General features: G+C 41.2%; 1 protein-coding gene across 1 annotated transcript in view; it reads left to right on the plus strand.

Moving 5' to 3' along the window:
• EDIL3 (EGF like repeats and discoidin domains 3) overlaps positions 1-15,911 on the plus strand; it is a 294,133-nt gene extending 278,222 nt beyond the window's left edge. The window contains exons 10-11 of the mRNA XM_056847986.1: positions 1,437-1,592; positions 14,945-15,911. Coding sequence (XP_056703964.1) covers positions 1,437-1,592; positions 14,945-15,094 — 306 coding nt within the window. The 3' untranslated portion in view covers positions 15,095-15,911. The remainder of the gene's footprint in view (positions 1-1,436; positions 1,593-14,944) is intronic.
• Positions 15,912-18,312: the final 2,401 nt, after the last annotated feature.

Below are 18,312 nucleotides of genomic sequence, written 5' to 3' on the forward strand. Positions count from 1 at the left end.
CCAGAAAAAGCAAGGATGTAATACATTTAAAGGAGGATTTGATTGTTTTAATTAGTCAGCTGGAGAGCAAACTCAAATGCTTTCTAAATACAGAAATCAAACAACAGTTATGAGTTTATAGAAAACAGTTAGAAATGTTATTTACTAAGTAAAGCCATATGTTTTTCTAAACGATTATATTATGAAAAAAGCAATACAGCAAATGATACATTATCTAGGGGAAAAGGGGGGAAATCCTATTCTATTCCTTCATTTTCTCTCCCTGATTCACTTTGAAGACTAGCAAATAATGGTATAGAATTGTCTAATATTTTCATGGAGAGTTATTGCATCAGATAATCTTTCTATGAAAAAAATCATGATTGTTACAAATCACTGTAACACCAATATCTAATGAAAATACACTAGACCTGAATACACCTGTCTCTGAGCAAAACATAAAAAATTATAAATCAATCAGTGTGTGAAGGTTAATTACAGCCTTCCTTAACAACAATGAGTAGTTGTTTGCACAATCATATTACTCCAGCTTCCTGGAATGATGCAAAAATAGTACTTACTAGTAAAATTAATAAAGATCTTTTTGACCAAAGTTCTTATAGGTCTATAATATTTTTAACTGTAGGTTTTTCTGAAAAATCTGGGGCTCTCTTCGGTCCATGTGGCCCTGATCTTCAGATTTAAGTATCTATAGCTGAAGCCATGCTGACTATTAGATATACCAATTAGCTTGTACTCAGGTTATATTTTGTTAAAACAAACTATGAAATCCATAAGAAGCACTATGATATGCTTTGCGGAACAGAAGGTTACCGAATATATACAACAAAAACTGATTTATTAGGGTTCAATTAAGATACAATTAAAGTTTTTTTAAAGAATTGCTGATATTGAGTGCTTCTTTGCTCTGGTTTTTTACCTATCAACTTTATATAAAGACAACTTTATATAAAGGCTATCAACGATATAAAGACAGTCACTTGACCCTATGGGCACAGATTAAGAATTACATGAATTTTGTCTTTTCTACATACTTCATACTTTGAAAATGATTTGTGTTCTAATTTTTTATTTTTATATGCAAATGTATCAATTACAGTTTCTAATCAAACATTAAATACTTAGCAAAAATAATTCTCAAAAATCATTTTGCCAAATAAGAAGCCAAGAAATGCTGTTCCTACTTTACAAAAACATAAACAGGAAGGAGGATTGCTTTGCCAATCTCTGCTTGAAGTATCCACAGATTTGGCCATGTTGAGAATTAGATATATTGATGCCGGAAAACTAATTGAATTGATGAAAAAAAACTGTATGCACTCAAACGATCAAGGTGCTAATGATTTTCTCTTACTACTTTCAGTTCTGCCTTTCTTTGACTTGTTCAAGAAGGCAACTTGAGAACATTTTAACTGTGTGCTGTTTGTCTTTTATAGATTGACCTCCTTGTTCCTACAAAAGTAACTGGCATTATTACTCAAGGAGCGAAAGATTTTGGTCATGTACAGTTTGTGGGCTCCTATAAACTTGCCTATAGCAATGATGGTGAGCACTGGACCATATATCAGGATGAAAAGCAAAAAAAGGATAAGGTAAGGTAATGAGGTAATTGATATTTGAAGTGCATTTTTATAGGAAGCTACGTGGCTGGTAATGTCAGCGTTGGTAGCCTGCAGGTTAATGTATGCCGTTTGCTTTATAAGATGTTAGTGCCTGAGGTTCTGTGGCTAAAAGTCAAGGTGAATGGAAAGGGGAAACATATCATAATACGCTGACATTCATTGTAGTATTAGTTACATAAATGTACATTGAAAAATTTAAAGCCATTAAACATAGGATATATTTTTACTTACATATCATCAAATACGTTTAATGGAAAAATGCTATTTTCATTTTTAACATTCAATTTTATACATAGCAAAATAGCAGATAAAACTAAATCAGAGCAATACATAAAAATCCACATTAAGAGGTAACCGTGAAAATGCTATATAAACATCTGTGAAGTTTAGAGTTCCTCACATTAGCATCTAGGCTGGACAAAACAACACAAAATCCATCTGTCCTCTTAGTTGTTGGCCAAAATAATGGCGAACATCATTCACTGTGCAAAACACTCCACCAGGTATTGAGGAAAAGAAGGGCTGAGCTGGGAATATTTGGTGGGGGGATTTTAAAATATAAAAGGTACCGTCAAAAGGGATCGGAACTATGAATCATGTCACACGGATACAATTCTCGCCATCTTGCTGGCATTCTCTAATTCATCCTGCAGTGATCTCATTGGCAGGGACCTTTTGGGAGCAGTTGAATGCATTAGCGTTTTTTTTAAGATCCATCGGCTCTTGCTGGGATCAGTGACATTCTCATGGATTAACATTATGTATCTTTGTGGTGACATTCGCAGCAGCAAATGAAGCTAATGCAGAGTGCACTAGCCAAGTGATACCTTCAGTGGCTTCTTCTTTGGAGGAAAGATCCTTAGGGCGGAGAAAGGCTTCAAACTTGTCTTAGCAGAGTGGTAGGATACAGGACTCGCATGAATAGGAGACAGATTTTTCAAATGGAAATTCTGGGAACAGGTCTGCCAACTGATTAAACTATCGGTTGAACTTCTGTTTCCCTTCCTGTCACAGGTATGTAAGCCTGGTGTGGTCAGGACTTCGATCCAAAGGGCGAGAGGCAAAGTAGTCTTGACTCTTGGCTCTCAGCCCATGCCTTGTTGCCTGTGACTTGATCTTTGTTTGGAGTTTTTTTCCCCTGTCTGTTTATTTAAAGTGTATTTTTGTATCTTGCAAGCTGTTTTGGGTCCCCAATGGGGAGAAAAATGGAGAGAAAAATAATTAAAAATGTTTAAATGCTTTGTTATCACCAATCTCTCTTATGTCCCTATCAATATGTGTGTGAAAGAATTTGCTACAGTTCCCTCCATCCACGAGTCTGCAAGGCATGTGGTCAGCCAAGCTGGCGAGCTCTCTCTAGGTAGTCTCTATTGCCCTTCCGTAGCAAAATCTTTGCCTTTCTCCTGCTGCATGGGCTCCCTATGCAGTGGCCAAATATCTCTTCACCATATTTTCCTTAAAGAAATAGAAAAAAAACTCCCCATTAACTGCTGAAGACCAGGTAGGAAGGAAAGGAAAGGCTTCCTGTTACTGAGGATTCCAAATATAGCTTGAGGTAGCCTTTATCCCTCCCCCAGCCCACCTTGTGTATATGTGTGTTAAGTGCCATCAAGTCGCTTCCGACTCATGGCGACCCTATGAATGAAAGTCCTCCAAAATGTCCTATCTTTTACAGCCTTGCTCAGATCTTGCAAACTGAAGTCTGTGGCTTCCTTTATTGAGTCAATCCATCTCTTGTTGGGTCTTCCTCTTTTCCTGCTGCCCTCAACGTTTCCTAGCATGACCGTCTTTTCCAGTGACTCTTCTCTTCTCATAATGTGTCCAAAATACGATAGCCTCAGTTTAGCCATTTTAGCTTCTAGGGTCAGTTCAGGCTTGATTTGATCTATAACCCACTGATTTGTTTTTTTTGGCAGTCCACGGAATCCGTAACACCCTCCTCCAACACCACATTTCAAAGGAATCTATTTTATTCCTATCAGCCTTCTTCACTGTCCAGCTTTCACACCCATACATAGTAATAAGGAATACAATGGCATGAATTAACCTAGTCTTGGTGGCCAGTGACACATCCTATATATCCTATATAAGCCCACCTTGCCTTATAGTATATACAAGCACATTACTTTGTCCCTGCCTAGGACATTGTAGACACAGCCCCATAGGACAAAATGGCTTGTGCTCACAGGACTCAAAAAATCAGAAAACCTTCCCAAAGACAGAGATGGAGCAATGGTTGGCAGAACCTACAAGCACTATGCCTAGAAATACCTCTCATGATAATACTGTTTGGCAAGGAAGTAGAATAACTGTTCTGGGTGGATGGAATCCCTGTCAGGTACATACTGGCTCTGCCAGTCACTCTCCTTGCTGCCCCTCTTGATTCCTGTTGCTTGATATAATGAACCCAGACAATGAGGCACGTATTAGTTTTCCTCTGTTCCCAAATGTCAGAAATAATACTGTTTGGCTACGGAGTGTTTACTGTTATTTAGAAAACAATTTTGTTTGTTTTGGATTTTAATTACTAACTAAATCCCCATTTGCATATCCTTTCCCAATCAAGATGAAACAAATCTGAACGACTCTGTTGTACTTGTTATTTTTACTGTCAAACGCAATAAAATTCATGGGGGGGAAATAGTGAGGGTGGATTTGTGAACCTGCCTCAAGATTGCTCCGTTAGTCCTACAACCTGGTGTTAAATTATTCTTCCAAATGGGAGACTTCAGTGTGAAATTATTGAATTTACATTTATTATTAGGTTTAATGGTACCAACCGGAGCTAAAGCAGAGGTTACTTATGTCTCCCCCACTATAGATGCGAAAGTAACATAATCAGGGATTATAGTGGTTATTAAAGGTCACTTGCCTTGTTTATTTTTCACTTTGTTATATAGCCATACAGGCTGTTGTATCCTTTTGTCACTTGCCTTGTTTATTTTTTTATTTTTTACTTGAATTAAAAGGTTGACTGATGTTTTGCTTCAGGCACCTGACTGTGGCCCGAACCACTGAAACCTTACACTCCAATAACTGTGTTGGTCTTCAAGGTGCCAAAATGATCCTTTTTGTTTTTGCTGCTAAATGGTAACTGGACTATGAGATATATATCTAAAGAGGAAGCAATCCTTCTTCTGTCTCCTCTAATGATGGATACCACCTCATGCTTAGACAGAAATAGCATCACAGCCAGTTAGCCATTCTTCCCCAACAGCTCTCAGCTGGAGCAAACTGTGTAGCGGAGCTGACTGACCTTCAAATACTCCACAACCTGTGGTGATTTTCTGTAGCACTCAAGTGCAATCTTCATCTTCCTTTCAATGCTGTACAAAGGAATATTGCTGATAGCTAGTCTGCCTGCATATGGTCCACAAATACCAGTCCAGGACTGAAATGCAGACCGGTTCCTTTCTCCTCACGTGGTCCAAATAATGAATTTGATGTGTACCCTATGCTTTCTCTAAGGAGTTCAGAGCAGTGTTTTCACCACCCAAAACCCCTGTGGAGTAGGTTAGACTGACCCAAGGCTTCCTTAGTGAAAAATTGAACATGACAGTCCACCTCCTATCGTTCAGTGTAAGTGGTGGCATCATACTTGCATCCGGTGGTTTACTTTTTGGAATATGTGATAAAAGTGGGAGCCGATTCACATGGCTTCAGGCCATGAGATGTTAACCACAGGAAGACTCAAGAGAGCTTTGCTCATGCAGTGAATCATGCATTCATTTGATTGCTTTGCCATGCATCTGAACCCCCCAACCAGTGCTCTACATGTTATTAACATTGTAGGAGTATATACGCTGGCATGAATATGCATACAGTACATTTCATTGCCAAGTAAGCGTAGGCTCCTTTAAACAGAATGATCAGTTTGCTCAACAGTACCATGTATTAATTTTAGCTTACAGTGTTTTCTCAGGCACTGATGTTAATTTTCCTTTCTTTCTCAACTGAATGATTGATTGTGGTATTGGTAGACCTTGGGGAACAATGAAAACCACCGCTTTAGAACATACTGTTTAGCAGTAGAATAGATACATCTTCATTGTCATGCTGAACGCAAACACATTCGACAGGGGAGCCAGTGCAGTTGAGCTGATGCTCTTCAGTGACAAGCAGAAGTTCTAGAGTCCAAAAACAAAATTACTGTGAAATCCTGAGGGCACTTTTCTGGGAGTAAACCCTATCAAGTACACCTGAATAGGATTCTTAAACCAGTCTGGGACTGCTCTCATAGCTAGTTGGTAACTGTCAGGAGATCTGATCCAACAGTTAATTACGATCCTGTGCATGCATGTCCTTAATGAAGACATGCGTGAAACTGATCTTGAAGAGGGAGCCCTATGATCACTGTGGCTTTGTGAAACTAAAGGACATGATATTGGAAGGATGTTTAGAAGAGTAAGATGGGGAATTGATAATGGGCAGCCACGTCTACGTTGCAGCCCTGAAAGTGTCATTTCGCACATCTGTTACACAGCTGCCCCAGTCACATCAATTACCCAGCTCCCACTCACTTGACAAAGTAGAGTTTAAAATTGCTGACTACCAGGTGATACATGGCCATTTGGCACTAAAGAAGTGGAAACAGGCTGGTACTTCTCCTATGATGATGGGGGGTTTTCTGATGGAAGAGGAGGGCAATTGCTCCAAGTTCCCCCTCCTCACTTATCTATCTGTCTGTCTGTCTGTCTATTTCATCTGTTTTATAGCACACGCTCTCCCAGCGAAAGCCGGGCTCAGGGCAGCTCACAAAACAATAAATATACAATACAACTTCAGTATCACATAAAACAATAGATTAAAACAGCCCTAATAGATATTAAAATCACATATCTCAGTGATGCATTAGATTGCAAGATAAGGCCACAGCAGGGCCTGTAGACAGTTTGAAACAAGATGCAGAACCTGCAAGTAGGATAGAGTAAGATAAGCAGGCCAGCACTGATAAGGGAAACCATAGCTGGCCTCAGCCATAGGCCTGGTGGAATAGTTCCGTTTTACAGGCCCTGAGGAACTCCATAAGATCCCACAGGGCCCTGGTCTCATTAGAAAGACTATTCCACCAGACAGGGGCCATGGCAGAGAAAGCCTTGGTCCTGGTCGAGGACAGATGGACACTCTTCTGGCCGGGGACCACCAGTAGATTGGTATTTGATGATCTAAGCATTCTCTGGGGAACATACCAGGAGAGGTGGTCCCGCAGATATGAAGGTCCGTGACCATGTAAGGCTTTAAAGGTTATAACAAGCACCTTAAATAGGGTTGCTAGGTTCCCCCTCTCCACCGGTGAGAGGTTTTTGGGGTGGAGCCTGAGGAGGGCAGGGTTTGTGGAGGGGAGGGACTTCAATGTCATAGAGTCCAATTGCCAAAGTGGCCCTTTTCTCCAGGTGAACCAATCTCTATCAGCTGGAGATCAGTTGTAATAGCAAGAGATCTCCAGCTAGCACCGGGAGGTTGGCAACCCTAACTTTAAATCTGATCAGGTATTCCAGCTGGAGCCAGTGCAGATGGTAGAGCGCTTGCAGTCCCCTCCCACACTTGTATGGCGTTTGTACCCATGAATCCGGCAACCTCCAGCATCAAGCATTTTGGAGGCCTAGAAAACTGCTGGGGGAAGTAAATGATGAGAAATAACCACGTCTTTCTCACATGCATGCTCCAGAGGATCCAAGCCACTGAATCTCACTGAATCTCACTGAAACAACAATTTTGTTGCTCACTCAGCCTGTCATGAGTAGGGTTGCCAGGTCCCTCTTCGCCACCGGCAGGAGGTTTTTTAGGGGGAGCCTGAGGAGTGCGGGATTTGGGGAGGAGAGGGTCTTCAATGCCATAGAGTCCAATTGCCAAAGTGGCCATTTTCTCCAGGTGAACTGATCTATATCTGTTGAAGAACAGTTGTAATAGTAGGAGAACTCCAGATAGTACTAGGTGGTTGGCAACCCAAGTCATGAGAGGTCTTTTTGGTGTTATTCACAGTCTCTTGGGTTCAATCTTGAAAAATTTAGTATCATTTGTATAGGATCAGGCATGTCTTGAGTTATCCTGAGCCCCAGAGTGTTTGGGGTTTTAAAGGCTGAAATCAGGAATCTAAATTAACTGGCATTTGTGGATTGTATTAAGGCCTATGATTCGATGAAAAATAAACTCTATGCAAAGTTTGCAAACTGTATCTCTGAGAGCCAGCGTGGTGTAGTGGTTAAAAGCAGTGGTTTGGAGTGGTAGACTCTAATCTGGAGAATTGGGTTTGATTCCCCACTCTTCCACAAGAGCTGTGGATGCTAATCTGGTTTCCTCATTCCTACAGATGATGCCAACTGGGTGACCTTGGGCTAGTCACATCTCTGTTAGAGCTCTCTCAGCCTCACCTACCTCACAGGGTGTCTGTTGTGGGGAGGGGGCGGGAAAGTGATTGTAAGCCAATTTGATTCTTCCTTAAGTGGTAGAGAAAGTTGGCATATAAAAACCAACTTTTCTTCTTCCTCCTCTTCCTCCTCCTCTTCCTCCTGATGGAAATCCCAGTTCATCATCTGAAACATGCTGTTCAATTTTTTAAAAAATCCTGTAGATTGCCAGTGTCATATTTTGTATCTCTTCAGAACATTTCTAATAAATAAATTAGATGTTTCAAAGGGAAAAACAAGTCTATCTTCACTGTAATTAGCATCGCTTAAGGTGCTGAGCCAAATTTTCAGGAGTTTTTGTTTGCCTCGCTTACAGCGCAATCCTGTGCAGAGTTACACCAGTCTAAACCCACTAAAATCTGTGGGCTTAGCCTAAAGTAACTCTACACAGGATTGTTCTGTAAATGTGCATTTTCAAAGAGAGAGAACTTTCCATCGAACATCTAAGCAAATAATACAACAAGCATTTCTCTTTCTTTCATCTGAAGTGACTGAGGGGGCAATCAGAAGCAGACCAAAAAAATGGAAATGCTTTTCAACAATAATGAAAGCAAAAAATGAAACTCAAAAGACTGGTTTGGTTCAACTTTTGTCACACACTTTTAAATGGAGAAGTTATGAAAAAGTAGCTCTTACTGTTTCTGTCTGGCTTTTGCCACTTTCACCACCAGTTTTCTGAGTTTAAATTGACACTAAGCTCCTCTAAGGATCCAACCCAGGGACCCTGCAAAAGATATTTTTTTTAAGAAGAGCTGCTTCTTTTGTTCATTTTAATTGGCTGGAAAGGGAGCCATATCTGAACATTGTCTCTGAACGCAGAGCTGGAAAGAACTGAAGCTGAGGCACATGTGAAAAATATACTTCAGAAAAATATCTCGACTCAGTGGTGATCTTTCTTTCCTCAACTAGAGGTCAGTAGATCACTGTATATTCAGTGCTTGAATAATTTATACCAGGTTTATGGGGCAAAAATCAACTGTCTCTGTTTTTGATTTTTTAAAATATATATATATATATATATATATATATATATATATATATATATATATATACTCAGGATCAGATGAAAGGAATTGCCATGTCATATTACAAATATATGTCATGATCTATAGATCTTTTTCCACATGTGCTAGCAATATTACATACATAGATGTGCTGCATGTGCGGAACAGATGTGTTACCACTCATGGGTTCAGGAAACAAGAGCATATCCAGCGTTTTAATCTACATGGAAACCTACTTGTGGATTGGCAGATTTGTTTCCCCATGCACAAGCTGTTGTGCATGGCTAAAGTGGACCACTAGTAAAGCTAGGGTTGCCAACCTCCAGGTGGTGGCTGGAGATCTCCTGCTATTACAACAGATCTCCAGCCAATAGAGATCAGCTCACCTGGAGATAACGGTTGCTTTGGCAATTGCACTCCATGGCATTGAAGTCCGTCCCCTCTGCAAACCCTGCCCTCCTCAGGCCCCGCCCCACCCAAATCTCCGGGTATTTTCCAACCCGGAGCTGGAAACCCTAAGTAAGGCAGTGAAGATGGCAGGTTTATGCTCCTGGGCATAACATATCAACATTTTAATGTAAAGACATATCCTAATCAAGGGTTGCTTGCATAGTACCCCTTGCCTCTGGAACGAGCTGTAAAGCAAGAATAACCAATAGGAACCATGTTTTTACAACTGTGTTGATACAGTTTCTACGTTGCTATAGTGCATAGCCTCATACATTGTGAAGGAATACAAGGCATTGTTGCATTTCAAATGTGAAGGTCCAGACTGGTAAGATCACTAGATGGGAAACCATCTAGGAACCATACAGAAGCTCTGTTGCACTCTTTGGAAAAACCAGTGAAGCATAATTTAACTTTTTGAAAAAGTACTTTCAGAAGAGAATTTAGAATTACTATATCTGGAATGATTATACTGCCTAGATAAACTGCTGTACAGCAAAACAGGCTAATTGCCCCTCTAGCTGAGGATAATCTCTGTTGCTCCTCGAAGATAAGAGAAGCAAGACCAGGGGCCAATTGTCAGTTGTTGAATTTTTTAGAGAATCAGAAAACCTGCTCCGAATAAACTCAGATTGGGAAAAGAAATTATTTATCTTGGGTATATTAACAATGTTATATTTGCAAGAATCTCTAATTTATCTATTAAAATATTTATTTCCCGCCTTGCCTTTTGGCTCAAATTTGTTGTCTGGAGAGGGGAAAAAAACATGCTTAGCACCACTGGAAATGTGGGTAAAAACTGTAGAAAAGACAACTTAATTACTTCCCACAGCTATTGTTCAAAAATAACCTCAGACTTGGAAACCCTGTGTAGTTGATAAGACTTTATGAGATGGTAATAGTCTGTATATTGGAGTTGAATGTATTTTTGGTTTTATAATAAAAAGATAAAGAAAGGGAAAAAGGAGTCTCATGGAGTCTCTTACAAATTAATAGATTTATTGAGTCCTAGTAGGGTTGCCTACCTCCAGGTACAAGCTGGAGATCTGCTATTACAACTGATCTCCAGCCGACAGAGACCAGTTCACCTGGAGAAAATGGCCACTTTGGCAATTGGACTCTATGGCATTGAAGTCCCTTCCCAAACCCCACCCTCCTCAGGCTCCGCCCCAAAACCTCCCACCGGTGGCGAAGAGGGACCTGGCAACCCTAAGGCTTAGTATGTCTGTTTGTCTTTAAGATGCCACAAGATTCCTCCATGTTCTTGTCCCCTCTATTCTGAAGGAACCTCTAGAATTTTAGATGGGTTCGTAAGTTTTAAAAGAACTCTTGATAGTTATGATGATTTGTGAAGAGTTCTAGGAGGATCTCAACAGTTTGGGTGAGTGGGCAACAATTGGTGAGAATCAGGGCTCTTATGCATAGGAAATTTCCACTGATTGGGCCGCAGTGTAAAGCTGTTTTTTTTTTTATGTTCTGCAACATTGTTTCATTTTGCAGGAGTAAGTTCGGGCTTTCTGTGTTATTCCCCCTTGTTTTCCCTGAGTGCTTATATAGCGATTTTTTTTATTTACCCCATTAACAAGTCAGCATCCCCTACATGCAAAATCCTGATTCTGATTTTTTTCCTCAGAGAAAATCAACACCCCCTTTGGATTCCAGTAATGTGACCACTCCCCCTTACGCCCACCTTCTTCATCCCCCCCTCCATGTCTCCTTCCCTCCCCTCCACCCCCTTCCATCAGTATTGCACTAGCAATACTGCGCTGAAGCAGTAGGGGAAGAGGGGGCGCACTGGCTGCATGCCTCTGCCTCTCCGGGGCAGGAAATATTCCTTTTTCCTAGCCTTGCAAATGGAGGTGAGTTCTGGTGAGCTCAGAGAAGACTTGCCTACTTAGTGGAGGGTGTGGCACAGGGAGTTACGGAGCTAGGAACTCCTCCAGATAAGAAAACAAAGGGAAGTTTTGGGGCAGGGAGGAAGTATGCAACCAACTGACTTGTTGTTGTTTTTGCCAAAAAGTAGAGCACAGGAAGTAGCTCCCAAGTGCTCAGTACTGAGTCAGGTGAGGAGTAAAACACTTGTTAGCTAAAAGTGTTGTGTGAACATGTACTGTGGTTAAGTGCCAAGAAGTCCTCATTAAGAATATTAAAAAGTCTGTATCTGTATCTCCCTGGGCTGTCATTGTATTTCCTGGTCCTGCCCTCTTGGTGACAGCCTTTGTGCTGAAGATGGCCCGAAACAGAGTTTCCTGAGTTCTCCGTCAGTATGAGTGGCAGAGATAAGCTCATCATGGAGCTAAGATAGAGGGGAAAGAAGGGTAAGGCCAGCATGGTATAGTGGTTAAGAGCAGTTGTTTGGAGGGATGGAGTCTGATCTGGAGAACCGGGTTTGATTACCCCCTGCTCCACGTGAGCGGTGGAGGCTAATCTGGTGAACTGGATTTGTTTTCCCACTCCTACACACAAAACCAGCTGGGTGACCTTGGACAAGTTACAGCTCTGCTAGAGGGTGTCTGTTGTGGGGAGAGGAAGGGAAGGTGATTGTAAGCCGGTCTGAGTCTCTTAAATGGTAGAGAAAGTCAGCATATAAAAATCAACTCTTCTTCTCCTCCTCCTCCTTCTTCTGGTATCAATATTTTTCAGATTTTTATGTCTGATACCCTGCATAGCAACTTCTAGTCAGAGTAAACAATATTGACTTAGGTGGACCCATACTCTGACAGCTGTATGTGCCACATATGCTTGAAAAAGCCTATACTTAAGGCTATATATGCATACGATTGGAAGGGAGCTTATTTTGTCAGCAGAAGTTATCTTTTCTGAACTTGCATTTGCAAAATGTTTGGAAGTCGTTTAGACCCTTGAGGCACTGGACATTTCACCTGTCGTTCCTATTTATCTGATTTCTAGCCAATGTGTTGAGAAAACAGCATCTAGAGGGCTTTCCAGTATCTTCAACGAAGTAAACTTGTCCAGCTCCTTTTGGCAAGGTGCTCATATGATAACTGATCAATGAGGAATACCCTTGGTGTAAATCTTAGCAGAAACTGCCAACTGGGGATTCAGGGTTGCTAGAAGCACTTTAAAATTCAGTTTTTTAAACAGGGAAGATATGCACTCCAGAACTAGAGAAGCAAAACAGCATAGCTCTAAAAAATAAAAATAATTCAGAGGGATTGAGAGCGTAAAAAAACCCTTAAGAAATGTCAGGGGGAAGTTATGAGGAAGGTGATAGCTTAGCTGATATTTTTCCAGGACTGTATTGTTTAACTTAGTTATCTATTTATCTATTTTTGCTACATTTGAAAGGCAACATAAGTGTTTTTCTAGAGTGGTATGGGCAGGAATACTCAAGACTTAAAAGTTGGATTAATGAAAAGTAATTTGAAAACCTATTTTAAAATTGCACAAAAATGGTGTGTGTTGTGCTGGTTACCAGTGATACACAGCCATAACAGAAAGGTTTCTATGACATTCCTGCCAACACGTTCCATTCTGAATTCCATGGTACAGTAGAAGAGCCAGCAGGGGAAAGGGGTGGTACTCACATTTTCCTAGTGACAAAATTCTGAAGGCTAGTAGGAAAATATATTTTGCCAGGGCTGGATACAGTGGCCAAAAACGCATGGTCCCTTAACCCACTTTATTCCCCGTTTCAGCCAGGATCAAATTGACCCCGGCTGGGGGGAAACTGTACGCATTACCTTGAAAAGCAGGGACGAAACTGGGTGCAAATCCATCCATGTAAACAGAAAGTGCGGAAGACGTGCACAATTCCTGTTTAGCTTGCAACACCCCCGCCCCCGGTGATTGGTCATTTCCCAGGGCAGCGAAGACCCTCATTGGTCAATTTGAAATGACCAATCACCAGGGGCATGGGGTGTGTGCCAAACTAAACAGGAACTTCATGTCTCCCTCACTTTCTGTTTACATGGATCGATTGGCACAATTTCGTCCCTGCTTTTCAAGGTAATGCGTACAGTTTCCCCTCCAGCCCAGGTCAATTTGATCCTGGCTGAAACGGGGAATAAAGTGGGTTAAGGGACCATGCCTTTTTGGCCAGTGACTGGGGAAAAGATCTTGAATCCTCTCTCTTCATCCTGCAAAAAAAAAACCTTGTGCAATGACCTATGCAAACTCTTGCACAATAAAACAATTATCTGGCAAGAACCAAAAAGAATATATGTCCGCACATTAGCTTATCCTGCCTGAACAAATGCATGCTGTAATGTGCCATGCATATCATTGGGACTGTTAAATTTAGTCTGGCTTATGCACTGCTCAATATTTTTGCCTTGCTAGCTGACATTTGTTTGGAAGAGGTGACATTTCATTCATTAGCTAATTTTTAGGGAAACGATCTATTGCCAAGCTGCACACCCGTGATAAAAATAATCCCAACCTTCTAAAAGTGTACGAAACAACAATTTCTCCCTTATTGTTTGGGCGACCAAACTTTGCCAAAAAGTGTAATTAAACGATATTCATTTCATACATAGCAAAACATTCTACAGCAGAAAGGTGCAAACTGGAAAACAAGCATTCTCTCGTTTTCTTTGGCTGCCACGTGCCGTGATTATGAATAGGAGAGAGGCTTTCTGAGACAAATGTAGACACCTAATTAGAGGCTTTGTTTGCCTGATGTGTGAATACCTTAGTCCTGTGACTTTCTACATCCACAAATGAGAGAGACTCAAGGGACAGAATCCCACCAGAAAACCCGACAATTTGTGGGCATTGTAGTAACAACAGGAGCGGGCCATGGAAATCGCTTGTGCAGTGTTGTCAGTGCGTGGGCCTCAGGATTTCAGTCCTCTGCTATTCTGAATGCACCACCCATGGGTATGAATGCATCTGCCCGTCCCAGATAGTTGAGAATCTGAGCCAAGTACTTTCCCTTCTAAGCTGTCTCTTCCTTAAATCTTCATTCTGGTTTTACTGTTACTCCAATGAATTTAGAAGGGTGCAACTCTGCTTTGGACAGCACTGTATAGATAGGACCATTGCTAGTCTTCCTAATACCATAGAGCAGTGGTTCCCAAACTTTTTGAGTCATGGAGCACTTTTCAGGAGAGAAATTTGTCACGGAGCACTAATTTTCACCAAGCACCTATATACTAAACTAAATGACTGGTATTTTTCTTTCCAATCTCTTCATGGAGCACTAGGAGATGTTTCGAGGAGCAAGTGCTCCGTGGAGCACAGTTTGGGAACTGCTGCATAGAGTTTCTAGGGTGTTGCACAGATGTCACATCTGGGTTTGTGCCTGGACGTGACATCAGCATGTAATCTGATGTCATTTCTGCCCCTGGCCCCACCCCTGAAGCTCCTGGGGTTGCCAGGCCACCACCTGGCATCCTTAATGTCTTGAAATTTGTCTATGTGCCACTTCTCTTGTCTTGGTCCACTTTCCCCCCTTTTACAATTTTGCTATCACTTTTGTTTCTTCTTGGTTACTTTTCAGGTTTTCCAAGGAAATTTTGACAACGACACCCACAGAAAGAATGTCATTGACCCTCCAATCTATGCACGGCACATAAGGATTCTCCCTTGGTCATGGTACGGCAGGATCACTTTACGGTCAGAGCTCTTGGGCTGTACAGAAGAAGACTGATGAGGGATCTTCACTTAACAGCACAACTCTTGATATTCCTAAAAAAAATATCTCCATAGAAGAAACTGCAAAACCTGTAGGAAGTTGAATGGGTTTTTCATGAACAAGTGCTCACTTTCTGGTAGGCCGCTAACTGTCTTTTGTAAGGAGGTCTAAGCCTGCCCTTAAAATGGTCCAATCTGATTTTGTCCTTTTAAATCGCTTCTAGTTATTACTCTGTTTCGCTGTGGAAATTACCTTTCAAGTTTTCTTCTGAGTTGTTCACACTGGATGAAATATGGTTAGGGATGAAAAGCAGCATCACTTTTTCAAGGAAGATGAAAATGGCATGACAGAGTTCTTTTTTCTGATTTCCAAAGGAGTGAGCTGATTCATTGATTCCAAACCCAGACGGTCATCTTACTTGCAAAAAGTGATCCTGCAGCTTTAGCAATAAGTTTTCTCGGGGATGACTGCATCTGATTGTTTCCCTTGTGCCTATCAAGCATTGTCAAGATTAATGACACTTCTTGGGAGAATCTCTGTGGTCTGCAGTCCTCCTAACATTACAAACTACCTTTCATCATTTCCTTTCCCAAATGTGGAGCCTGAACATCCCAGTTTATTTATATTCTTTGCTTTCCATTTAAGCATTCAGTGGGCATCGTCACCGTCTTTTCTGTTTAATCACATTAAATGCTGTTGTTTACTTTTAATGAGCTGACCTGGATTTTATGGCACAAAAATCAGCTATCAGTATACTATGAAGTTAATGATTTTGTCGGAGTGAAGTCAGTGCATTCAGCTTGCAGTTTTCTTCCTGAAGGATGTGAAGGGGAAATAACCATGGACCAAATGCAAGACCTAAGCTACTGTAGCATGGAGGTGGGCACAGATGAATGCTGTAGAAATGGGATTCTTGTGAGCTTGTGCCATGTCTTGCTTGGAAATTGTCTTGTGGAGTTGTAAGGGAGAGGGCGTATCTGTGAGATGCAGGCATACATGCCAAAACATGCAGGCCGTGTCAAGAATGAACCCCTGCTATAGCCCTGCCCCTGACTAGTTCTTCAGAAATGTGGATGAAAATGAAATGAAACAAGATCTTGGGGCTGGAGGATCACATGGCACAACCACTAAAATTATTGTTTAGTCATCAGCTCTACAGAGGCTCTGAAAGCACTTGCAAAAAGTGAATACGGTGAGGACAGTCCCATAGGAGGAACAAAGTGAAAGCTCTAAGATCTTATGTAGACAATCAGAGAAAATGGATTCAGATGTGAGACAAACATCGACATCTAGAGATAACAGATGAGGTGAAGTGTGTGCCATGACTGTGCAGAAGAGAAAGACGGAAAGAGTGTGACATTGTAAGGCGGGGTCCAGCAGCACCTTAAGGATTAACCAAACACAACCAAGCATAAACTGTCATGAGTCAGAGGTCACTTTGTACATCCATTAGACAAATGCATGTATACGAAAAGCTGCAAACAACAAAGAGAGGTGGTAGTGGAGAGAATTTACCAAAAAAGGGGTCTGTTTAAAGCAAAATCTAAGTAAAAGAGTAACCAATCCACTTAGAGAAGATGAGGACCACTCCCATCTGTTGATAGATAAGCAAAGTAAGATCATAAGAAGATCAAAGTAGAAAAGAATGTTAAGTATAGATGAACTAATCAAAGGGTGGAATTTGCCAAGGTTCAGACAAGTCTTTGTTCATACAAGGGGGAGATTGGATTTCTTCAGTACATTGAAGAGAACACTGGTGTTGGCAATACAATGGCATTAGATGCAGAATTCAGCTGTTAGAGAATCCCATCTTTCATCTTTAAAAAAGAATAGGGTACTTAAAAGTGTGTGGCATTCCCTTCTAACACCTTCAGTGGTTGAGAATGTGGTCTATTGCCGAGTTGCTTACCCACCCCATAAATAGCAAAGGCACAAGGATCGATTTTGCAGTCCTCACCAGAGGTGCAAATTCCTAATCCCATTGACTTCAATGCATGTAACATTGCTTAGGTTTACGCTACCAATTGCCTGGGTGTGGAATTTCATTTCTGAATTTTACACCTAGTACACAAAACCCTGGTAACAGGGCACTTCCCAATGGCATGCACTTGAAGAGAGAGGCCACATTCTTAGACAGAACAATGCTTCAGACATTCCATTTCTTAAGATCCGCAACTCCAGTGCCAGCTGTGTTTCACTCTGGTGAAGCTCTATAACTAGAAGAAAAATATTTTTTTCTTTAAAAAAAATAGCTTCTTAGTGCTGCTGTACATAACCCACTGCAGTTGCCATAACATGGTTTGGTTGTGTGGGACATTATTACACACTTATGGAGAGTCCCACACACACACACACACACAAACAGCTGAGCAAAATGCTCAGTAAAGATCTCAAGTGATAAGCCTGTTACCTGAAAACAGTTTCTGCCTAGTCATCTGAATTTGCCATAAATCCAGCTGTCGTACATATTCATCAGGGAAAATGGGCAAGTTGCATTGACTTCTGTGCATCAAACTCCCCGTGTGAAAAGGCTAAGCCGGTTGACACTATTTATGCAGAATCAACCCAGTGCACTTTCCAGGGGGCTAGCCAAATCCATTCTCAATCAAACAAGATGTGATGCTTTTGCCACTGAAACGAGTGTGCAGCTACGTTGGCAGAGCATTGTGGAAATGGCTCCTGAGTACCGACGTGGTCCAACTCCAACGTATGAACGGACTGAAATGCATACGAGAGCACTGCTAGTACACCATCCAGATGGCATCCCTCCAGTGCAAAATCCCTGCAGGTATAGGAGATGTTTCCAGAGAGTTGTGGACCCAGCCAATATCACAAAGTGCTTTGGTTTATAACAAAATAGAGCATTATGTTTCCTTGGCAATTTGCGGGGTATCATCTTATCACTTGAAACCTTCAATTTATGTTTATTCTCCATTTCATAACATGCGGTGGTAGATTTAGTTTTGGTTGTGCCTCATTAACGCATCGAGCCAATAATCTTGTTTTAAAAATTACCTTGCATTCTCATTAAAAGAAAATCCCAGAGAGAAGACCATTGGTTCCGTGACTGATACAAGGCTTGCCAATCCTTACAGAGAGAGATTCTTTGTAAAGAGTCACGACCCTTACAAAATCCTATGTCATGGCAGATGTTCGTCCTTCAAATGGTTTGGGACATGACCTTTTCATGATCCATGGAGGCTCCCTCAACAACATTGTTCAAAAAAGGAACC

The sequence above is a fragment of the Euleptes europaea genome, chromosome 4 (genome assembly GCF_029931775.1).
Source record: "Euleptes europaea isolate rEulEur1 chromosome 4, rEulEur1.hap1, whole genome shotgun sequence".
Taxonomy (NCBI): domain Eukaryota; kingdom Metazoa; phylum Chordata; class Lepidosauria; order Squamata; family Sphaerodactylidae; genus Euleptes; species Euleptes europaea.